Source organism: Cupressus sempervirens, chromosome 2 (genome assembly GCF_028749045.1).
Source record: "Cupressus sempervirens isolate cs-2001-9-10 chromosome 2, ASM2874904v1, whole genome shotgun sequence".
NCBI lineage: Eukaryota > Viridiplantae > Streptophyta > Pinopsida > Cupressales > Cupressaceae > Cupressus > Cupressus sempervirens.
The window spans coordinates 415784541-415808174 of NC_143119.1; the positions used below are offsets into that span (position 1 = coordinate 415784541).

Consider the following 23634-nt stretch of genomic DNA (forward strand, 5'->3'; position numbering starts at 1 on the left):
GGACCTACTCCAATATTGGGAGTGAAACCCAATTTTCTCATAATTTCTCTGGCCTTATCTGGAAAAGAATTAATAAAATGTTGTTTCTTCTCATTCATGACCTCCATTATCTCAGAGAAATTGCTCATGAGTTTATGTACTTTGTCTGCATTGTTTGCAGCATTACTAAGAGGACTGAAATTTTTATCAAAACAATTAATGAATTCCAAAACTTTTGAATAGACTCTCCATTTTTCTTTCTTTATTTCTTGCTCATGGAGAGAATATTCATTTCTTATTACATCTTCTGGAAAATAGAATTCATGCTGAACTGGACGCAGCTTGATTCTCAATCTAAGGGCAGAGTTAAAGAAACCTTCTGTATCACAAAAACGAGAGTGAGACACTGCCATTTTGTATTGATCCAAAAATTTATGGAGAAAGGCCCACCCTTCTTTAGTTATCACAAATTGGTGGGCTATAGTACAAGTAGGAAAAATTGATCCTGTCCCCCTTTTGTGCAAAAAGGCCTCCTCCACTCCTCCTAACTGCCACAAAAATTCAGCTATCCCTACCTTCAAGGGTACCTGATAGGGTAACACATGGGGTGTTCCTTTGAAACCATAGACCCTGATGACCGTTGAGACTGAATATGGGATAATATCTCCCCAATTATGTGAAACCTTTAGATTGTGGGTTTTGTCCATAGGCCTGATAAGGTGCATTAATGCCTTAGGGATTCTGGGATTGTCACTCAATAAGAGGCACCTTAGTTTGGAGGCAAAGTGCCTATCAAATCTGACGAAGCTAGCATTTTCTGCTTCCCAGGTCATGTCTGCACTCCATAATTGGACTGGTAGTGCTTCCCCTTCTTGTTCTCTATTTAAAACCATTTCTTTACCAAAATAAGTGGCCCCTTTAAAAAGAAACATATGCATCAGTAAGGAATACTGACCCCAAACCTTTTCCACCTTGCCCTGTGCAATCCCCACCAATCCATGATGGATCTCATTTGCCAAGTAAGATGCAAAATCAAAAATTATTTCCACACCAAAAGAAGAGATTTGGGTGATCATATACATGAAGCTCACCAGAATAAAGTCTTCTTCGCCCTCTCCGAAGACTTTGCACAGGGTTCTATATATCTCGACTGCCCTGGCATTAAAACATGATTTCTTGAAGGGCTCTTTAGAAGATGATGTTATGGTTGGGAGGCCTCCAATTCGGCCTATGTGGGCTTTCAGTGCACCCTGTCTAACTACATCCCTCTTGGATATATATTCCTTTTCTAAATCTGTCAGATTAATGGGCACATGATACATGGTGAGGGGTCCCAGACTGAATACCTTCCTAATCTCCTCGGGACTGATGGTAACTAAAGCCTCACCATCTATTCTCCTCACTACCTTAGTGGCTTGGTCATAGTTTTTTGCTATGGCTTCAAGCAGGTCAAAATCCATGAACACGCTGGGAACAACAAGCTTCCCAAGATCAAAATTCCAAATGTTGGCATGAGGGGCATATAACTTTCTCTCTGCAAACCATTTCTTGAATAAACTCAAACCAGTCTGAGCAGTTTGAGCATCCCGGACCCAATTACCCTTATCATACAATCCATCAGCTACCCTAAGCCTAGGATTGAGTGAGGTCAACCTCTTAACTTGCACCGTTTCTACAGTGGACTTAGGAAGTAACTCAAGTAAATCATCATGCACATTTCTATCCAGGTAGTTTACTACTCCTGTAAATCCCTTCTTAGGAGGCATCTTGAGCTATCCTCTTTAAAACTTAAAAGCTCACAAAGATGATGGTAGTTTTACTTACTTGAATTCTGTCTCAGTTTTCCTTTGAATTCCTGCAAAATTTCAGCGAACAGATAACTTGACAATTTCTTATCAACCTTGGCACGCTTTTCTTTCAGTAATAGCTTCTGCACAGGAATGGCTTCAAATCTTTTCTCGCGTGAAATGAAACTGATGCAATCTCTCTGTATTATACTCTGTTTTTTCTCACGGACGAAGCTTTCTTGTCTAATTAATACAGAGAGTGGCACTACATTTTTAATTTAAAACTGCGCCGTTGATCTTCAAAGATCCTACGATCATGCGGTACAAAGAGAACAACTAGGAGTTACACTTGCCATGTTAGTCATATTACCCAATGAGAGCTTGCCATGTACATAATTTTTTCTTTTGATGGCGCTTATCTTTAAACCCACTGACAACGGAGAACACGTGTCAGCATGTCGCTACTTCGTTATGCATAAAGAACAAGCACCTTTCCATAACGAGGCGGTGACAACCGTTGATCGGATCAAGAAATGATCAAAAGATACGCTACAGGGCTTCTTAAGAAAGAAGGCGGTGGGCCCATCTCGCTATGTCGCTATAATTATCTTCCTTGCTACTCTTCATAACGAGATAGCGAGCTCCGTTGATTCACTTCAAACTGACGTTCCAGATTTCTTGTACATTTAGTCAGGTAGGCATTAATGAGAATCGGATCTCTGCACAGCTAGCACATGTCAAATTTTATCAGTCACCTGTCATTACACGTCATCATAGATCTTGCCGATCTTTTACCACTTTACGGGCCCTCGCTAACTCGCTAACGGTGAAGAACCTCAATTTTCCAATAGCGAGGTAGCGAGCTTCGGCACTTTAAAGGATTCCGTGCCGGAAAAAGCAAGGGGGTACCCGGTAATTACTTCTGTTTAATTAAAACTGATTCTGACAACAGTATTTACGACAGGTCATGCCACCTGGTGTAATTATGACACAAGCAAGATGCAATGTCATCATTTTAAGATTTTCACGTGGCCTCGCTACTTCGCTAACGGTGAAGTGCCTGAATTTTCCGATAGCGAGGTGGCGGTACTTCTGAAAAAATATCAACATTCCGGCTCTGATGTCAGGTATTCTAGTGGGTCCTTTTCCCCTTTTTACGGCGAATTGCTAAGTGTACCTTCACAACAAAGCAATTAAATAGAAAATCTTCGATCGTCGCACGTTCACTTCATGGTCCCACCGCTTAAAAAACTCGACACTCGCTATCTCGCTATACTTAATGAGCATGCAACTTTCAATAGCGAGATAACGCCAACGGTAGATCTAATCAGATCTGACGGTTGGGACAAACAGTAAGAAAGGTAACCCGGGAGAGAGGAAAAGGAATACGGAAGCATATTCGCTTCTTTTGAATTTTGAAAATTTTTTCGCCCGACCTTTCATAAATAGAGATGAATGTAAGGCTTACAAGGCGAATATTTCTCACAGATGGTTTATCCAAAACCTTATACTTCATTTAGACATAGATCACCTGACCTTTCTATGGTTTAACTGAAAAAATTTTTACTGCAGAAAAAGTCAGACCAACAGTGGCTCTGTCTGGGGATGATAGACTACTTGAGTCTATGCAAGGATTCAGAATCTATGGGAGAGCAGACCACACATCCGGGAAATGACAACTTCTTCAGAGAGCACTGAGCAACACACGAAAACAAAAAACCAGACTGTACAAGGATTTATAGAAAATAGGACGCTGGGAAAACCTAAAACTAATGTTCATGGAAGAAACTAAGTATTTTTTCAAGAAAAATACCTCTTCAAGAACTGTCCATGAACTGGCAATTCAAGAATATTATCAAATACATCTTTGATTATGTAGGAATGTTCACCCCAAGTATTCTCAATGAGATATGGGCCTAACCAAATGGGGTCAAATTTGCCATGTTTTCCTTTATCTTCAATTCTGGCATTCCACATTAAGACTAGGTCTCCATTTTCAAATTTCTTGTTTACAGTTCTTTTATCATAGAGTGTTTTGACTTGTAACTACAATTTTTGATTTCTCAGAGATGCTTCTCTTCTGGCTTCGGTCAATCCTACCAGTTCATTCATTCTTTCTTTCATTTCATCAGTAGTATCTTCATCATATGACTGGATGTAATTGTATAATCCCATCAAATTGTTCTGGGGCATTCTAGCTTGAATTCCATACACTAAATCAAATGGAGCCACCCCAATTGCCTTCTTTACAGTTACTCTGTCGGCCCATATTGCCAACTGTAACTTGGAATCCCATGCCTTTTTATTATCGTCCAAGGTTCTCTTAATGATTTTCAACAGGCTTTTATTTGTGGACTCAGCTTGTCCATTCCCTTGTGGATGATATGGGGCAGACGTTGTTCTTGTCATTCCATATTTATCACAAAAATTTATGAATTCCTCAGACCTAAAACACATAGCATTATCTGTGACAATTTTCTGTGGACATCCAAATCTGGAAATGATATTATTCAATAAGAAATTATTTACTACTTTACTCGTTGCATTTCTGGTAGGGATAGCCTCTACCCATTTTGTAAAGTAGTCAGTAGCAACCAGAATCCAGGAATAGCCAGTACTAGACTTGGGAAAAATTTCTCCTATGAAGTCCAGACCCCATTGTTGAAAAGGTGCTTTAGTTTCAACTGGCTTCAGTGGAGTACTTCCTGAGAATTTCAGCTTCCCAGCAAATCTTTGACAAGGATCACATCTTTTAACCATAGCTTGAGCATCTTTGAACAGAGTGGGCCACCAGAAACCAGCTCTCATTATCTTATGCGCAGTAGTTTTGGCCATGTAATGTCCTCCACATACTCCAGCATGCATTTCTTTCAAAATTTTGTTTGCCCTTTCTCTGTCAACACATTTCAACAGAACTCCTTCAAAGTTTATCCACCATAAGTTATTTTGAACAATTACATACCTGATGGCTTGCAATTTAATATTCCTTTTTTCATTATCAGGCAGATGGGGAGGAACTTCCATGTGTTGCAAATAATGTATAACATTAATGTACCAGTTACACTGGTCCATGTCGCATAAATCAGTTCTGAAATCATCATTTACTAGGTTTATCTGATTAGCTTCCAGGTTAGTTTCGGCCATAAGTTTGGCCAAACCTTGACCTCTGACTAACTTAGTTATCTGCATATCGATGTTAAATTCTTGGATTCTATTGATCCATCTGCATCTCCTTCCTGACACTTCCTGCTGAGAGAAAATATCTTTAACTGCAGCACTAGGTACAAAGGCAATAATAGTAGCACCTACCAAATAACTTCTGAATGCTTTTACAGCCTTTACCAAAGCATATGCTTGTTTTTCATTTATTTCATACTTTAGTTCAGCATGCTGCAGGGATTTGCTAAAAAAGGCAATAGGCTGTTCATACCCTTCTTGGTTTTTCTGTAATAAAACTGCAGCCACAGTATGGAATGATGCAAATGAAAAGATATGCATGGGTTTTGTATAATCTGGGGTCCTCAACACTGGAGCATTTTTTATCGAAGTCTTTATATCCTGAAATGCCTGTGAAGGTTCACCATTCCAGTCTATAACAGCTCCTTTCTTGAGCATTTTTGAAATGGGTCTACTGATTTCAGCAAAATTTGTAACAAACCTCCTCAGAAAATTAACCTGGCCAAAAAAGGACTGTATACCTTTCACGTTTTTAGGTTTAGGGACTTTATCAATAGCCATTACCCTTTCTGGGTCTATTTTTACCCCATCCTTGGACACTATGTGTCCTAATAACTTTCCTTCTGTGACCCCAAACGAGCATTTCTTTGGGTTTAGGGATACCCCATATTCCAGGGCTTTTATAAAAATTTTGTTCAAGTGTTTGCAGTGATCTTCAGCCTTATTAGAATATGCTGTAAGATCATCCTGGTACACAACCATAAATTTGTCAATATATTCATGAAATGCTACATCCATGGCTCTTTGGAAAGTAGCTCCTGCATTAATCAAGCCAAAAGGCATCCTCACATACACATATGTTCCCCAAGGGGTTGTGAAGGCTGTTTTGAACTGTTCACTTTCTTTTACCAGAACTTGATTATATCCAGAAAAGCCATCTATCATTGACATTAATTCAGAGCCGGTCACTTGTTGCAACATGGCTTCCATATTAGGTAAGCCATAATTATCCTTTAGAGATGCAATGTTTAGATTTCTAAAATCCACACAAAGCCTAATATCTCCATTCTTTTTTCTTACAGGAACAAGGTTTGAAACCCAAGTGGAATGCCTAATTGGTTTGATTATTCCACCATCTCTCAGTTTTGTCAGTTCTTCCTGCATTTTTGGGGCAAGGGTGGGATTGATTGGCCTCTGCTTTTGCCTAAAGGGTTTTACATTTTCTTTCAAGGGTATGACATGCTGGAAAAGGTCCTCCCTATAAGCTTTAAGGTCATCATATGACCAAGCAAAAACATGCCTGTACTTTCTAAGTAGGTCAATCAACGCTTTTCTGATTTGAACTGGCAGATCTTGGCCGATGTAAACCTTTTTAGGGATTTCATTTGTTCCCAAATTCACTTCTTCTAGCTCCTGCGGTTTGGGGTCCTTTATTTCTGATCTCACTCTGTCTTGGTTATCAAAAATGTTCTCCAAGACTACCAACCCCTTAGGCATCTTATTTGTTTTTAATTGCATGATTTCTTGACCAAAAATGGTTTCCTTCCCATTTATGGTTTCAATCAGTCCATTGCAGTCCATCTCCTGCCCATGGTATCTGTCTTCATTTAGCAAAAAATTTGTGATATCTTTGTCATCTTCAAACACCTGCCAATTGTCAATGTTGTCAGGTATAGAAGGTCTATTTTGAATCTCAATCTGGGAGATTCCTGCAAATGATATTTCTTTTGGTTTGATAGCTACATTGGCCAGAAGATCAGCCATTTTATTCTGGGTTCTATCTCTCCATGAGATCCCAAATGCATCAAAGAATTCTATTTGATCCCAGACCTCGTTTCTATATTGTTTTAATCTCCTATTTTTTGAGGAGTATGTTCCTTTAATCTGAGAGATGATCAATTCAGAATCCCCTATGACATACAATTTCTTAATTTTGTGATGTGTGGCCACTTTGAGACCTAGCAACAATGCTTCATATTCAGCAATGTTATTTGTGCAAACAAACTTCAAGGTGAATGAATACCTGAAGGTGTTATTTTCAGGGGATACAAAGACTACACCTGCCCTGGCACCTTCTTTAGAACTAGCCCCATCAAAGAACATTGTCCACAATTTTGGTGAATTCATGCAACATTCAACCTCATTTTCAATGATATCAGGTAAGTTTTCCACTTCCTGAATAATCAATTCAGCCCTGAAAGCATTGATCCCCGTGTCTATGAAACAGGTGGTATCTTTGTCAATGTCTTCACCTAAGATGTGGTTAACCCTTGGTTCCCTATTTACCCTGACAGCTTTGTCTCCTATATGGAAAGTGGCATAAGTAAGGTCACACTGTAGGCTTCCCCCCATGGCGGCACTCCATTTTCTGGAAAGTAGCATCCCGTAATGTGGGGGTATATCCACTACAAGGACAGACATGGTTAATTCCACCTCAGGAAATGCAGCCAGTTTAAATGGTAAGGCATTTATAGTACCTATTACTGGAACCTCTCTAGCATCCATCCCTCGGCATCTACCCTGCTTAGTATCCACCTTCAATCCTAGGGCTTCCATTACTTTAAAAAGCATTATAGTGTTGGAAGCTCCAGAATCTATCATACAATTTTTCAAGGTTTTCCCTTTTATGATTAAACTAAGGAAAAAAGGATCAATATCTTGTATGAACGCAACTGATGAATCATCTAAGAACATCTGAGGAATCTGGGATATAATACCATTGTCCTCTATTATTAATGGGGTTTGTTGGGCTACAGCTTGATTATCAATACTATTGTTGTTTGCTATTCCACCCAACCATGACAAAGCCTTATTTTTATGCTCTTCAATTCTAAAGAGCTCAGACAAGGGTACTTTCACAGTAATTTGAGATAACATGGCAATCATATCAACAGGTTCAACTACAGTAGGTTTTACAATAGTACCTGGGATCAGAGTCTTTTGAGTAGTGGGCACCACTTTTAGCTTGACAACATCCGGTTCTGATTCCTCTGGTTGCACTACGGTCTTTGTTGCTTCAACTTTCTGAAATTGAACCTTCTTTTTTGGTTCCCATTTCTGACCCTTGTTCTCCTTAATCTTAGACACATCTATACTGACTTTCTTGTGTTGATCATCTGTCTTATGAGTGGTGTCTTTGATGAACATACTAGATGGCCTTCCTGCCTCATTACTTATTGCTCTATTTCTCAAATTGTAATTACTGTGGACTTGTGAAATCATTTCGGCTGTAATTCTATCAATTTCCTCCTTGGAGGGGATTCTTAGGTTTGTGAAACCTACTTCAGAAAATGTATTGCATACCTTATCTGTATCATTCTTCTCATCATCTGAAAATATTTGCTGATGATGTAACTGGTAGGCAATTCTCTGGCTGGTAACATCGTTCTCAGGTTCTTCTGAATCAGAATCTATCAAATCATCAGATGTGTTCGCCATATTGCAACTTATATCATCATGGTTCTTTTCTTCTGTTTCTTCTTCTACTTGCACTTCTTGAGCTTGGGCGAATGATTGGGCAACAACACAATAGTCAGCAGAATGGGGTGATTGGCATATAATGCACCAAGGTACATCATCATTCATATTTACAGTGTTCCTTTGCAGGGGGTCTGGGGTACCCTTATCCTTCATATTTTGGATCTGGTTAGGAACTGGTTTACCATCTTTCCATTGGGTGGTGTAAGGGTAATTCTGCATCCTAGGCTATCTATTGAAATTGTTGTTATTCACAGGGGCTCTCTCAGTAACATTTGTCTTATTGAAATTAGTGGGATTCATTTTCTTAAGCATTTCTAAAACATGGCCTATAGTAGGTTCTTCAGGCCTTTTTCCCATGGATGTTTTGTCACCTTCCCTTTTATTATTATTCTTAGGATTGAAAAGCTTAGGATCATCCCTTCTCCCTAATTTGCCAGAGGCCTTTCTATTATTTTCTATATTCACTGCAACTCTATAGGCATCTCTCAGAGTTTTAGGATCCTTATCTCTCAGTTGGTAGGCCATCTTGCTATCAAAGGCATTGAAGTAGGTTGTAAGATAGACGTCTTCATTTAACCGCATGAATTGAAATAGTTTGTACATTCCTTTCTGAAATCTCACATTGAAATCAAATGTGGATTCATTTGGATTCTTCTTGATATTGTTGAACTCATTCAACATGAATCCTGCATTGGTATTGTCCCCATATTGTTCCTTGAACAATTTCTCCAAATCGCTCCATGAAGTAATACTATCATCAGGCAACCTCCTGAACCAATCCCTTGCATCCTCTGTGAGTGAATGCACAAATAATTTCATCACCATGTCCTCATGTTCAACTTCATAATCATTGAGCATGTCAATGAAAATTCTCAAATGTTCTTCACCAGTGACAGCATTATTTCCAGAAAACTTCACCACTTTATCCCTTAAATCAAAAGATATGGGATGGGGGGCACCAGGAATACCGGCAAATGATATTTGTCTATATTTTTTGAGGTATATAGGTTTCTTCTGGAAACCGGGAGCGTTAGAGGTACTAGCTGCATTAGCTTGAGTTAGGAGAGCAGCTTGGGATAGCTGTGGTGGGACAAACGGGACTTGAGTGCCAATATTGGAAGATGAGGTAGGAGCAGGTTGGGGTGCTTTCTGAGTCGGGATTATGGGAACATTAACTGGTGTAGGATTTGTAGGTGGGATAGACAAACTAGGCCATGAATTTAATGCAGAATTAGACTTTATGAATTGGATTTTCCTTCTGGTCTCTGCGGCCTGAGCTTCATTTTCAACCTTCTCAAGTTCTTTTGCAAGGTCTTCCTTCTCCTTTCGAGCCTTCTCTAGTTCTAGGTCTAATTTTGATACGGAGGGTTGTATAGATTTGCTCGGTATAGCTTGAGGCTCCTTTATTTGGATTCCTACAGCCTTGCCTTTTCCTTTATCTGGAACTGTTCCAGTGGGCTCTATTGGATTAACTTGAATGGGTTTATAAGCTTGAACTTGAGCAATAATTGGTTCTTGTCTTTGATTTAGGAGTTTTTCCTGTTGTTGAACTTTAGCTCTTAGATTATCAATATTTCCAAAGACGTCCTGATGGAGAGTGGGGATATTCTCTTCTAATTTTTTATTTTGCTCTTTCAAAGCAGCCATCCTTCTTAGCAGAGTATCTCTTTCTATTATTGCATCCAAAGTGGCTCGCTCCCTTTCTTTTTCAAGACGGATGCGCTTAGCTTCTTCCTCAGAAATCCATTTCTTCAAAAATCCTATTTCAGATTGCACTTCTTTAGAATCAGCAGAGGTTGCCTCGGAATCAGCAGGATCATCTAGATCTATAAGGTTCGGTTCCATATATGGGGCTACTCTGGGATTAAAAAGGTTATCAGATGAACTTCTGAATCCTAGCCTACAATTTATATCTGCTACAGGCCCTGGTCTGGGTGAAGCAATTCCCATAGTAGATACATCTTTATCTTGAAAAACTCTCTGATCTGGTAATGGGGTACTGAAAATACCTCCTAAAAGTCTTGTATTTTCTGATTCAGAACTAAGCGAAGATGATTCTCTTGCTATTATCGGTTGATAATGGGAATTTACAGAGGCATTACCTCTAGGCTTCCAAGTAGGATTTGGATCTATTCTTTTCTTATTTTGGTTCTTCCTACCACCTTGGGGTAAATCAGTATACATTGATACATCGGGATTGGCTCTCATGTAAGCCCTTGTGTTTTTTCTCTTGTCAGCCATATTTTTCTTTTGTTACAATAAGCACTAGCTTCAAAACCTTGACTGAGTCACCACCCTTTTTCGGGAAAATACAATAACACTCATTACTGACAGAAAGAAAACAATACACGAGCGGGAACAAAAATACGGCACAAAGAGATCAATCACTGATGTTGTAAGACTGCAACTCTTGCTTGTTAGATAAGACACTCGGATAAGCTGGATGTGTCGGTGTGTAGCAATGGTACTTGGGTTTATATCTTCATATTTTCTCAAGTTTTGACACTATGAATTTCCCCAGCAGAGTCGCCATTTTGTTGGTGTTTTATTTTGATGTTAACAGTACTAAAACTACTAGGCGACAAAAGGCTTAGTACCTAGATATCAGTACATACACAACCTAAAGAATAGCCAATTCTCATTATCACTTGCATATGCAAAGTATTAGGACCCAACTTCAATAAAATCTTAGACGGTTTTCTACTCTTTTGGCTCTGTAAAACCAGGGCGGGTGCACCCGGGGATGGTTCAAAGATGGAATAATTGTATGAGAATTATCCTTAGTTTCATTTTGATTCTCATCTCTAAATCCTTAAACATATAAGTAAATAACTGATAAACACATCCCTTGAACAGATATGGCCAAGAAATCTTCTATAGCTCTGCAGATGTTTCCAACAACAATGGCTAAATGAAGCTAAAACAATCTAGGCAGGCAAGTGCTGGCCAACTTTGAAAATCTTACAGGAAAGATAAATGAAAATTGATTTTATGATGTATTTTGAAAAAGCTAGTTATAATATACTTCTCTTTTGGCTGAAATACTCTCGATCAGTGCCTAATCCATTGGGCATTCAGAGTCAAGTAAATTCTTAGATCTAATTTGTTGCCTTGCAACGAATTTTCATCAGCAATTCTTACCAGAATTTATCATTCAAGAATCCTTATTAACACCCAAGCAACCTCATCACACTTATCAAAGCCTTTACTTAATTCATTGAATTAACAGCAATAACAAATGGATGTACAGTCTTACTAAATTGCAATCAATTGCATAAGCTTTTACTCACACAACATCAAGGTAACTCAGTATTAAAAAGGAGACAAAATTCAGAGAAGAACAGATATGGGGACAGTTCATAACTTGTATTCATTTCCTTTGAAAATGATATATCCTTTACAAAAAACCCAGAAAAACCTTCAAAGAAGAAGCACAGTCCTTTTTACATTCATCCATCTCTCAGAGATTTTGACAGAAAAAGCATACTATAAATTTCTTTCCAAAATGTTTGGACCAAAAAGGAACTAAGCACAACACTTAGTGAAAACCAAATTCGGACCATTCTTTAGCCTTGGGATCTCACTTAAATAATGTGAGATGCAACAAGCTTCAGGCTACAGTAGGTGACAGGTGTCCTTCTTTTGAAAAACAAAAAACAAGAATAACAGAACGGTTGATTACAACAGCATTTCTTGGCGGGTCCCTTTCTGTTATGCTTCTTGGTTGTTATGGTCTGTTCTCGCAATCATTCCTCATCTTCAGAGTACATATCCATAAGGTCTGCAAGTGATGTATCATCTTCTGTTGCATGCAAAATCACTTTAACCTGGGGATTTTCTATGTCATCATTGCTGACTACAAGAGTAACTATTACTCTTACATCTTCATCGTTATCTTCTCCTGACATCTGTTCACTAAACTGATCTTTCCATCTGTTGAAAGTATCATCATCTAGCCAATCAAAACTTAGGGTTTCTCTTTGCATCTTTATTAAAGAATTGGCATTATCTTCTAATTCATCGAATTCTTTTCTTATATTAGCATAATACAATTGTATCTTTACCAGCTCTTCATTTGTCTTCGCCCAAAACCAACAGCCAGTCTCACTGATGATGTTTGTTATTCTGTTATCAAATAATTGATCCATTTCCTTTTTCCATTTGTCCTTTTCTTTTACTGTATCAACAGTTTCTAAGGCACAAGGGAATAGGGTGAATTTTTTAGCAAGATATCTTGAAAAACAGAGTGTCAATTTCCTCTGTAAAGAATCTCTTTTATTTTCAAAGTTATCTAATTGATTTAATAAATCAAAAATTCTTTCAACCTGATGGTAAGGCATTTGAACTGCAGAGATACAAACAATCGTGACATCATTATTCCTCTGCCTCCACTTCTGTGCAAGGGAGTCTAGTCCATTCTTTCCTTTATTTAACTCATCTATGAGGGTTACAATCCTGGTCAGCTGGTCATAAAAATCTGACCATTGTATTTTATCCCTCAAGTATGTCACACCCTGCTTCCATTTTTCTTCCTGCTGATTTCTAAATTCTATCTGCCACTCATGTAATTTGGTTTTTTCTGCTTCAAATTCCTCTGCAGTATAGAATTGGGGTCTTTCAGGGGTGTCAAGTATCTCAATAATAGGGGTTAATCCCACAGATGACTGTGGGGGATATGCAATTCTCAATGTACTGGATTCTCCCATTTTTCTCTTTCCAAGTACCTTTTCCAGTTGAGATATCCTGTTTTCTAATTCAATTCTCCTCTTCACCTCTTGATTATATGCTTCCACCACTACTTCATATTTATTTTGCATATCCATCATTTCCCTCTCTTCTCTTTCCGCAGTAGCCAGGGCAAATTTAGAATAATCCACATTCATGTGGGCTGCCTGTACATTTGAAGTGTCAGCAACTCTTCTTACAATGATACTCCCTGTCAATCCTGAGTCATCAGGCTGTGATGAAGTAACTCTGGATCCTCTTCTCAGGGACCACATAACAAGGGCAGCTTGATCATTGCTGAATGCTGTACCCAAGAATTCCTCTTTATTCAAATCCTGGAGTCCTAAATTATTTGAAACAGAATTAAAAACTAATGCGTCAGCAATGTCCCAATTGGGCAATAATAAAACATTAGCATTTTTTACCATCTGTCTTCCCTCATCAGGGGTTATATTTTGGAACTCTTGAACCATTTGTTCCTTTATTGTATTTTGAATGGAGGTCTCATCCATTTCTGGATGTTCTGTTCTCATATTATTGCACCTTTGCTCAAAAATGTGCATGTTTACTCTCCACGCAAACTGATGGAAAGCTCTAGATCTTACAAAATTGTTATCAGACAAAAAATGCTGACTGGCTTGTTCCAAAACAGGGTCCAATTCCCTTCCTCTGAAATCTGCTGTAGTTAATTCAAAACTTGGTACAGGGGTTTCCTGAGGGTTGCCTTCATCAATCTCTGCTTGTGTAACAAAAATTTCTCCTTGTGACCCCATTTGTTCAAATTGCTCACTGGTGAGTTGTTCTTCCTCCACTCTCATTGGGGTTTGAGAAGGTGAGCCACTTTCATTAGGGGATTCTTCCTCCCTTATTATTCTTCTTCTTTTGGGGGAAGGTTCAGGGGGTCTTTCTTCTAGGACAGTGCTGGAAGATCCAACAATCTATTTTTCTTTATGCACAACGGGCACCTGCTGTCGGACAATAGTATATCCTATTTTCTTCCGTACCACCAGTGGACCTACTCCAATATTGGGAGTGAAACCCAATTTTCTCATAATTTCTCTAGCTTTATCTGGAAAAGAATTAATAAAATACTGTTTCTTCTCATTCATGACCTCCATTATCTCAGAGAAATTGCTCATGAGTTTATGTACTTTGTCTGCATTGTTTGCAGCATTACTAAGAGGACTGAAATTTTTATCAAAACAATTAATGAATTCCAAAACTTTTGAATAGACTCTCTATTTTTCTTTCTTTATTTCTTGCTCATGGAGAGAATATTCATTTCTTATTACATCTTCTGGAAAATAGAATTCATGCTGAACTGGACGCAGCTTGATTCTCAATCTAAGGGCAGAGTTAAAGAAACCTTCTGTATCACAAAAATGAGAGTGAGACACTGCCATTTTGTATTAATCCAAAAATTTATGGAGAAAGGCCCACCCTTCTTTAGTTATCACAAATTGGTGGGCTATAGTACAAGTAGGAAAAATTGATCCTGTCCCCCTTTTGTGCAAAAAGGCCTCCTCCACTCCTCCTAACTGCCACAAAAATTCAGCTATCCCTACCTTCAAGGGTACCTGATAGGGTAACACATGGGGTGTTCCTTTGAAACCATAGACCCTGATGACCGTTGAGACTGAATATGGGATAATATCTCCCCAATTATGTGAAACCTTTAGATTGTGGGTTTTGTCCATAGGCCTGATAAGGTGCATTAATGCCTTAGGGATTCTGGGATTGTCACTCAATAAGAGGCACCTTAGTTTGGAGGCAAAGTGCCTATCAAATCTGACGAAGCTAGCATTTTCTGCTTCCTAGGTCATGTCTGCACTCCATAATTGGACTGGTAGTGCTTCCCCTTCTTGTTCTCTATTTAAAACCATTTCTTTACCAAAATAAGTGGCCCCTTTAAAAAGAAACATATGCATCAGTAAGGAATACTGACCCCAAACCTTTTCCACCTTGCCCTGTGCAATCCCCACCAATCCATGATGGATCTCATTTGCCAAGTAAGATGCAAAATCAAAAATTATTTCCACACCAAAAGAAGAGATTTGGGTGATCATATACATGAAGCTCACCGGAATAAAGTCTTCTTCGCCCTCTCCGAAGACTTTGCACAGGGTTCTATATATCTCGACTGCCCTGGCATTAAAACATGATTTCTTGAAGGGCTCTTTAGAAGATGATGTTATGGTTGGGAGGCCTCCAATTCGGCCTATGTGGGCTTTCAGTGCACCCTGTCTAACTACATCCCTCTTGGATATATATTCCTTTTCTAAATCTGTCAGATTAATGGGCACATGATACATGGTGAGGGGTCCCAGACTGAATACCTTCCTAATCTCCTCGGGACTGATGGTAACTAAAGCCTCACCATCTATTCTCCTCACTACCTTAGTGGCTTGGTCATAGTTTTTTGCTATGGCTTCAAGCAGGTCAAAATCCATGAACACGCTGGAAACAACAAGCTTCCCAAGATCAAAATTCCAAATGTTGGCATGAGGGGCATATAACTTTCTCTCTGCAAACCATTTCTTGAATAAACTCAAACCAGTCTGAGCAGTTTGAGCATCCCGGACCCAATTACCCTTATCATACAATCCATCAGCTACCCTAAGCCTAGGATTGAGTGAGGTCAACCTCTTAACTTGCACCGTTTCTACAGTGGACTCAGGAAGTAACTCAAGTAAATCATCATGCACATTTCTATCCAGGTAGTTTACTGCTCCTGTAAATCCCTTCTTAGGAGGCATCTTGAGCTATCCTCTTTAAAACTTAAAAGCTCACAAAGATGATGGCAGTTTTACTTACTTGAATTCTGTCTCAGTTTTCCTTTGAATTCCTGCAAAATTTCAGCGAACAGATAACTTGACAATTTCTTATCAACCTTGGCACGCTTTTCTTTCAGTAATAGCTTCTGCACAGGAATGGCTTCAAATCTTTTCTCGCGTGAAATGAAACTGATGCAATCTCTCTGTATTATACTCTATTTTTTCTCACGGACGAAGCTTTCTTGTCTAATTAATACAGAGAGTGGCACTACATTTTTAATTTAAAACTGCGCCGTTGATCTTCAAAGATCCTACGATCATGCGGTACAAAGAGAACAACTAGGAGTTACACTTGCCATGTCAGTCATATTACCCAATGAGAGCTTGCCATGTACATAATTCTTTCTTTTGATGGCGCTTATCTTTAAACCCACTGACGACGGAGAACACGTGTCAGCATGTCGCTACTTCGTTATGCATAAAGAACAAGCACCTTTCCATAACGAGGCGGCGACAACCGTTGATCGGATTAAGAAATGATCGAAAGATACGCTACAGGGCTTCTTAAGAAAGAAGGCGGTGGGCCCATCTCGCTATGTCGCTATAATTATCTTCCTTGCTACTCTTCATAACGAGATAGCGAGCTCCGTTGATTCACTTCAAACTGACGTTCCAGATTTCTTGTACATTTAGTCAGGTAGGCATTAATGAGAATCGGATCTCTGCACAGCTAGCACATGTCAAATTTTATCAGTCACCTGTCATTACACGTCATCATAGATCTTGCCGATCTTTTACCACTTTACGGGCCCTCGCTAACTCGCTAACGGTGAAGAACCTCAATTTTCCGATAGCGAGGTAGCGAGCTTCGGCACTTTAAAGGATTCCGTGCCGGAAAAAGCAAGGGGGTACCCCGTAATTACTTCTGTTTAATTAAAACTGATTCTGACAACAGTATTTACGACAGGTCATGCCACCTGGTGTAATTATGACACAAGCAAGATGCAATGTCATCATTTTAAGATTTTCACGTGGCCTCGCTACTTCGCTAACGGTGAAGTGCCTGAATTTTCTGATAGCGAGGTGGCGGTACTTCCGAAAAAATATCAACATTCTGGCTCTGATGTCAGGTATTCTAGTGGGTCCTTTTCCTTTTTTTATGGCGAATTGCTAAGTGTACCTGCACAACAAAGCAATTAAATAGCAAATCTTCGATCGCCGCACGTTCACTTCATGGTCCCACCGCTTAAAAAACTCGACACTCGCTATCTCGCTATACTTAATGAGCATGCAACTTTCAATAGCGAGATAACGCCAGCGGTAGATCTAATCAGATTTGACGGTTGGGACAAACAGTAAGAAAGGTAACCCGAGAGAGAGGAAAAGGAATACGGAAGCATATTCGCTTCTTTTGAATTTTGAAAATTTTCGCGCCCGACCTTTCATAAATAGAGATGAATGTAAGGCTTACAAGGCGAATATTTCTCACAGATGGTTTATCCAAAACCTTATACTTCATTTAGACATAGATCACCTGACCTTTCTATGGTTTAACTGAAAAAATTTTTACTGCAGAAAAAGTCAGACCAACACTTAGTGTGCAAATTGAAGAAAAATTTATATGGCTTGAAGCAAGCACCTCGGAAATGGTATCTAAAATTTGTCATGTTTATGCATGAGCATGGCTATAACAAGTGTCACTTAGATTATTGTGTCTACTTTAAGAGGTTGGATGATGATAGCTACATTATTTTATGTTTATATGTTGATGATATGCTTGTAGCTAGGTCTAACATGGATCATATTAAGGGGTTGAAATGCCAATTAGCACATGCATTTGCTATGAAGGATTTGGGGGTGGCAAAAAAAATCCTTGATATGAAGATTTGCAGAGATAGAAAGAACAAAACATTGACACTATCTCAGGCTGATTATGTTGAGAAGGTGTTGCAATGTTTCTCTATGGAGAATGCTAAAGCTGTCAGCACACCTTTACCTGGTCATTTGAAATTGACTAAGGAGATGTGTCCTAAGACACGGGAAGAGGAGGATAAGATGTCCAAGGTACCCTATGCTTCAGCTATAGGAAGCTTGATGTATGTTATGGTATGCACTAGGCCAGATATTTCCCATGTAGTGGGAGTCGTTAGTAGGTATATGAGTCATCCAGGATTTGAGCATTGGAATGCTGTCAAGTGGATTCTTAGATATTTGAGAGGAACATCCAATAAGTATTTACACTTTGGGGGCTCTACTACTAATTTATAGGACTATGTTGATTCATATTTGGCGGGGGATATTGATACTAGGCAAAGTACTACAGGTTATGTCTTTACTATTGGTGGGGGCAACCTTGAGCTAGGTTTCTAGGTTATAGAAGATTAATGCTCTATCCACTACAGAGGCAGAGTATGTTGCTGCTATAGAGGCAACCAAGGAGATGATATGGTTTTAGTTCTTCTTGGAAGAATTGGGACATCCTCAGAAGGATAATTATTTGTTCACAAATAGTCAGAGTGCCATTCATCTTGCAAAGAATTCAGCTCTGCATTCTAAGACCAAATACATACAGTTATGGTACCATTTCATTTGGTCAATTTTGGAGGATGGACAGTTAAAGCTGGAGAAGATATATACCAATGAAAATCTAGCAAATATGTTGAAAAAGGTTGTAACAAGGGAGAAGTTGAACTCCTCTTCAGCTTTGGTTGGTCTTTTTTAGACTGAACATGAATAAAAGAACATCAGAGTCCAGGTTGGTTTGATGCAGTGGGAGCCCCATGTGGTAGTAGTATTGCTATAGGATCAGTCTCCAAGTGGGAGATTTTTAGATTGTGGTGACTGATCAGGAAATCATTGTACATACTTCATAATTAGTGGGGTTAGGTTGAATTTTTTTTTTGGTACTATTCATAGATTCGCCATTCGTAGATTTGCCACTAAAATTATGGATAATTTATGGTTGACATGTTATAACCCTAAAGTGGTTTAATACTTGTATAAAAGGGTTTAGGGTTGGATATTTTCATTATGTTGTGATGTGAAATTACTTCTTGCGGTGGTATTGAGCTGTAAGGGATTACAGATTGTAATTAGGTTGTAATCACTGGATTGTAATAATATTGGACTTGTTGTTTGGTGGATGTAGCCCAAGGATTGGGTGAACCATGTTAAATCTTGGTGCCTTGTGTTCATTTCTATGTGATCTATTATTTTTTGTTATTGGTTATATTTGCATGTAGTTTTTATTTCTGTCTGTGGTTTATCCTAACACATATATCCTATTTCAGATAGCCAATGGGTGTCACCATTAGTTATTATTCCCAAAAAAGGAAGAAAATGGTGAGTCTGCATAGATTATAGAGAACTTAACTCAGCTACCAAGAATGATCATTTTTCATTGCCTTTTGTCGATCGAGTTCTTGACAAACTTGCAGGAAAATACTTTTCATTCTTGGATGGGTTCAGTGGCTATAATCAAATCTAGATAGCACCAGAGGATCGGGACAAGACCACACTCATGTGTCCATGGGGAACATTCACTTATGTTGTCCTACCATTTGGTTTATGAAATGCACGTGCAACTTTCCAAAGAGCTGTTATTAGCATTTTTTCTGACATATCTGCAGATTGTTTAGAAGTGTATATGGATGACGTCACCACATATGGACAAACATTTGAAGAAGCCAAGGAGAACTTGGACAAGGTTTTACAAAGATGCAAAGACTATAATTTGTCTTTAAATAGTGAAAAGTGTTTTATGATGATGCAAAAAGAAGTGGTGTTGGGACACTTTATTTCCCCTAAAAGAATTAAAGTAGATCTAGCAAAAATAGAAGTCATACGCACATTGGTTGTACCAACTAAATTGAAAGAAGTCAAGAGTTTTCTAGGATATGCGAGATATTATCGACGTTTTATCAAAGATTTCAATCAAATTGCAACACCCTTATATAAATTGCTTCAAAAAGATGCAGAGTTTGTATGGGATTTAGATTGTACAAAAGCTTTCCTGCAACTTAAGGAAGTCCTTTCAACAACACCAGTGCTCTAAGGACCCAATTGGGAGTTACCTTTTCACATACACCCAGATGCTTTAGATCATGCCATTGGAGTGGTACTTGGCCAAAAGATAGATTCAATAGAACATGCAATTTACTATATTAGTAAAAATCTCTAAGGAGCCGAGTATAACTACACTGTGATAGAGAAAGAACTACTTGCTATAATTTATGCTCTAAATAAATTCATACATTACATTATAGGATACCAAATATTTGTACATACAGATCACTTTGCTATCAAATATTTGATGAACAAACCAACAATCTCTAGATGATTGGCTCGATGGTTGTTACTAATGCAAGAATTTGATATCACCATTATTGATAAGCTAGATAAAGCAAATGTTGTAGCTGATTTCTTGTCTCATCTTCAAACACTTGATGATCCTATAGCCATAGAAGATAACTGGGTAAAAGCATAAACCCGTGTCACCTTTTATAAAGGAGAAGTGATATCAGAATTTAAAGTCTTCAACTTTAACGAAATAAAAGTGGCATTTGTGCTTAGAATTTGAAGATGATGTAAACTAATAAAATGTGTAAAATTGGATGAAGTTTATGTCTATAATTTTTTTTTTAAAAATTGAATGAAAAATTTATTTATTTTTGAATTTTTAAAGTGTATTTTTTAATTTTTTAAAAATACTAAAAATATAGAGTTTTTTTCCCGTCAAACAAATATATGTAAATTTTCATATTTTGGTTTGATTTTGGAATATGTTAGAGTCAACATGTATACCTAGTGCACTGAAAAAGAAAAAATGAAATTCAGCTAATATTTTTGAAGTTATAACTGGTCAAAGTCAAAGTTATCAGAAATAGACAGTTTTTTTCTCCTGACAAACTTTTTCCATCAAATCTACATATCTTTTTTTAAAAATTACATATTCTTGAAGAAGAATCTCTCCTCTAGTGCACCATTAAAAAAAAATAAAAAAAATAAACATGATTTACTATTTTTTTCTTATTTTTGAATAGACATCTTCTTGAATCTTAAGATACCTACTTGTAATATTTTTAAATTATAACATATTATTCATAATCAAAACTTAAAAAAAATTATACAATCATAATCGTGACTCCGAGAACTACAAAAGTATATTTTTAGTTTTAAAAAATACCTCAATTTAGTAGGTCAAATTGGCCTTCAAAGTCAGATGTTTACAGAAGTTTTGCTTTTTGCTTGTTTGGCTACCACATAGACAATTACGGCCAAAACAGTTTTGGCCGTAACGGTTTCGGCTGAAACAGTTTCGGCCGTAACGGTTTTAGCCGAAACAGTTCTGGCCGAAACCCCTAGTCGGCTTGAGAAACCGCTAGCGGTTAGTGTGACTTTTTGATATAAAAAATATTGTTTTATCTTTTTTAAATAATTAAATATACAGGTATAGTGAAAATTGGAAAAATATTTGCAAAAAACAATTAATTTTGAAGCAATTTTCAACAACTATTTTGCAGATTTAATCAATATTGCAAAGGATCGAATATTTTGAAGGTGCTTTTTTTCTCTTCTAATTATTTTTATTTTTATGTATTATATATTGAACCATTAGCTGATATTTAGTGAAATCTAATTTTTTTTTTTTTTCTATAGGTTGAATTATTCAATGGGTAGTAAAAGGAAAAGATCAAGGAAATATGATAGAAAAAGAGATGAAAAAATGAAAAGCCATACAAAACATGCTCAAAACCAACCTACTGAAATTCTTGAACATGATGAGATTCATAAAGAAAATGAAAGTAATGAAGAGGAAGAAATTGGCAGTTCTTTTGATAGAGACAAATTAGAAAGCATAAAAAATTTGATGGATTTGGATGAAGAACTACTTTTTAACCAAATTCCATCTAAAGATATGATAAATGATAACACTATCAAAAAGCATTGTCAGAACATGTGGGATAAATATTTCAAGGATAAAAGTATATTTGGACAGGCATAATTATTTGTCAAGTTATTTAGGAGAAGAGATATGAAACCTATCTTAGAGTTGTTGGGTGTTGATAACAGGAAAAGCCATGCTCATAATATTAATAAAACAATAGTTGAAAATTTGCAAAATGCTTATAACAAAATTGACAACACAACTCGAGGAGGTGATTTGAGTAATGCACGTAGAGCATTGATGACTACTATATCTAGTAGAAAATTGACACATAGAAAATAGGTATGTGCAATTTCTGATGTACTACATATATCTAGAAGAACTATCTAGAGATACATCAAGAGGAGAAATATGCTAGATGATAACATTGAGAATAACTAGGTGAATATTTGTAGAGTTCCTCGAAAAGACAGAATTTCTAAAGAAGTAAAAAGACAAGTTATTGAATTTTGGACCACACATTCTTGTGTTTCTTCCAACAGGTGTGATACTATACAAATTAAAGATCAAGAAACAGGGGCCAAAATTGAACATCCAAAACATTTCATAGATATAACTCAAAGTGAACTTTTTGAAGCATTCAAACAAAAATTTTCAAATGTCAAAATATGTCAGAGAATGTTTGAGAGTTTACGTCCTTCCTTTGTATGCATACATAAGATGCGAGAAACTTGTTGTTGTAGAAATCATGTTGAATTTGGTCTACACTTGCAATCATTTAAAAAAGTTATGGCAATACTTGATCCTAATTTGGTCATCCCTAGCAGTACAACACAATTTGTGAGGTCCATATTATGTGATAAATTAGAAGATTCAGATGAATTCAAAGTGCAATGCATCAAAAATCAGTGTGAAGTTTGTGCAGATTTACACAAATTTTCTCAAATTATGCAAGTTGAGAATATTAATGAATCCACACCAGTTTCATGGATGAGATATGAATATGAGACATACCAAAATAATAGAGGGGATGAATCCAGAAAAATTGTATTGAAGGAGAGTGAATTGCATTATGATGAGTTCATGGCCAAGTTCTGTCCATTGATATATCCACATATCCAACATTTTCATGGTGCACGATGGCAAGCTAAACAGTTTCGTGATTCCAAAAATTGTTTTCCACTTGGTTGTATACTTTCAATTGTAGATTTTTCTGAGAATTATACATTTGCACCTCATACAGAGCTCCAAAGCCAATATTATCATTCTGAACAAGTTGCAATATTTGTGCAAGTGACCTATAAACATGCACAATTTGAGGTGGATCAGATAGAAAGATTGGATGAAAATGAATGCATCATCATCAAAGAGGTTCATTTCTATATTAGTTATGATAAAGTTCATGACAGGAGTTATGTGGCTCATTGTTTTGCAATGTTCTCTGAAGATCTCAGAAATCATGGAATAAATGTTTCAGAGCACTGGATTTGGTCTGATGGATGTGCAGGTTAGTATACACGAAATAGTTATACATTTATTTAACTTTATTTTAACTTGTATTTATTTGGACATGTCTATTTCTATTTAATAGATGTACTTGGATAATTGTAGATACTTATCATGTTTCACGTTCACAGGACAATTCAAATCTGCAAAAGCATTTAATTGGTTAGCAATGCAACATGCTAGAACCAATGTTAAGTTTTTATGGAATTTCTTTGAAAGTGGACATGAAAAAGGGGAGCATGATGGAGCAGGAGCATGTATAAAACGTGTGCTTCAACAACATGAACTTGCAGGTAAATATATGCATTTTTTAAATGTA

The 23634-nt window shown here is 37.4% G+C and overlaps 1 protein-coding gene across 1 annotated transcript in view; it reads left to right on the forward strand.

Annotated features, from left to right (window-relative positions):
• The window catches only part of LOC149572868 (polyadenylate-binding protein-interacting protein 9-like), a 160432-nt gene extending 139106 nt beyond the window's left edge, over window positions 1-21326 (forward strand). The window contains exon 5 of the mRNA XM_089815893.1: window positions 21189-21326. Coding sequence (XP_089672019.1) covers window positions 21189-21326 — 138 coding nt within the window. The remainder of the gene's footprint in view (window positions 1-21188) is intronic.
• The last annotated feature ends 2308 nt before the right edge of the window (window positions 21327-23634 follow it).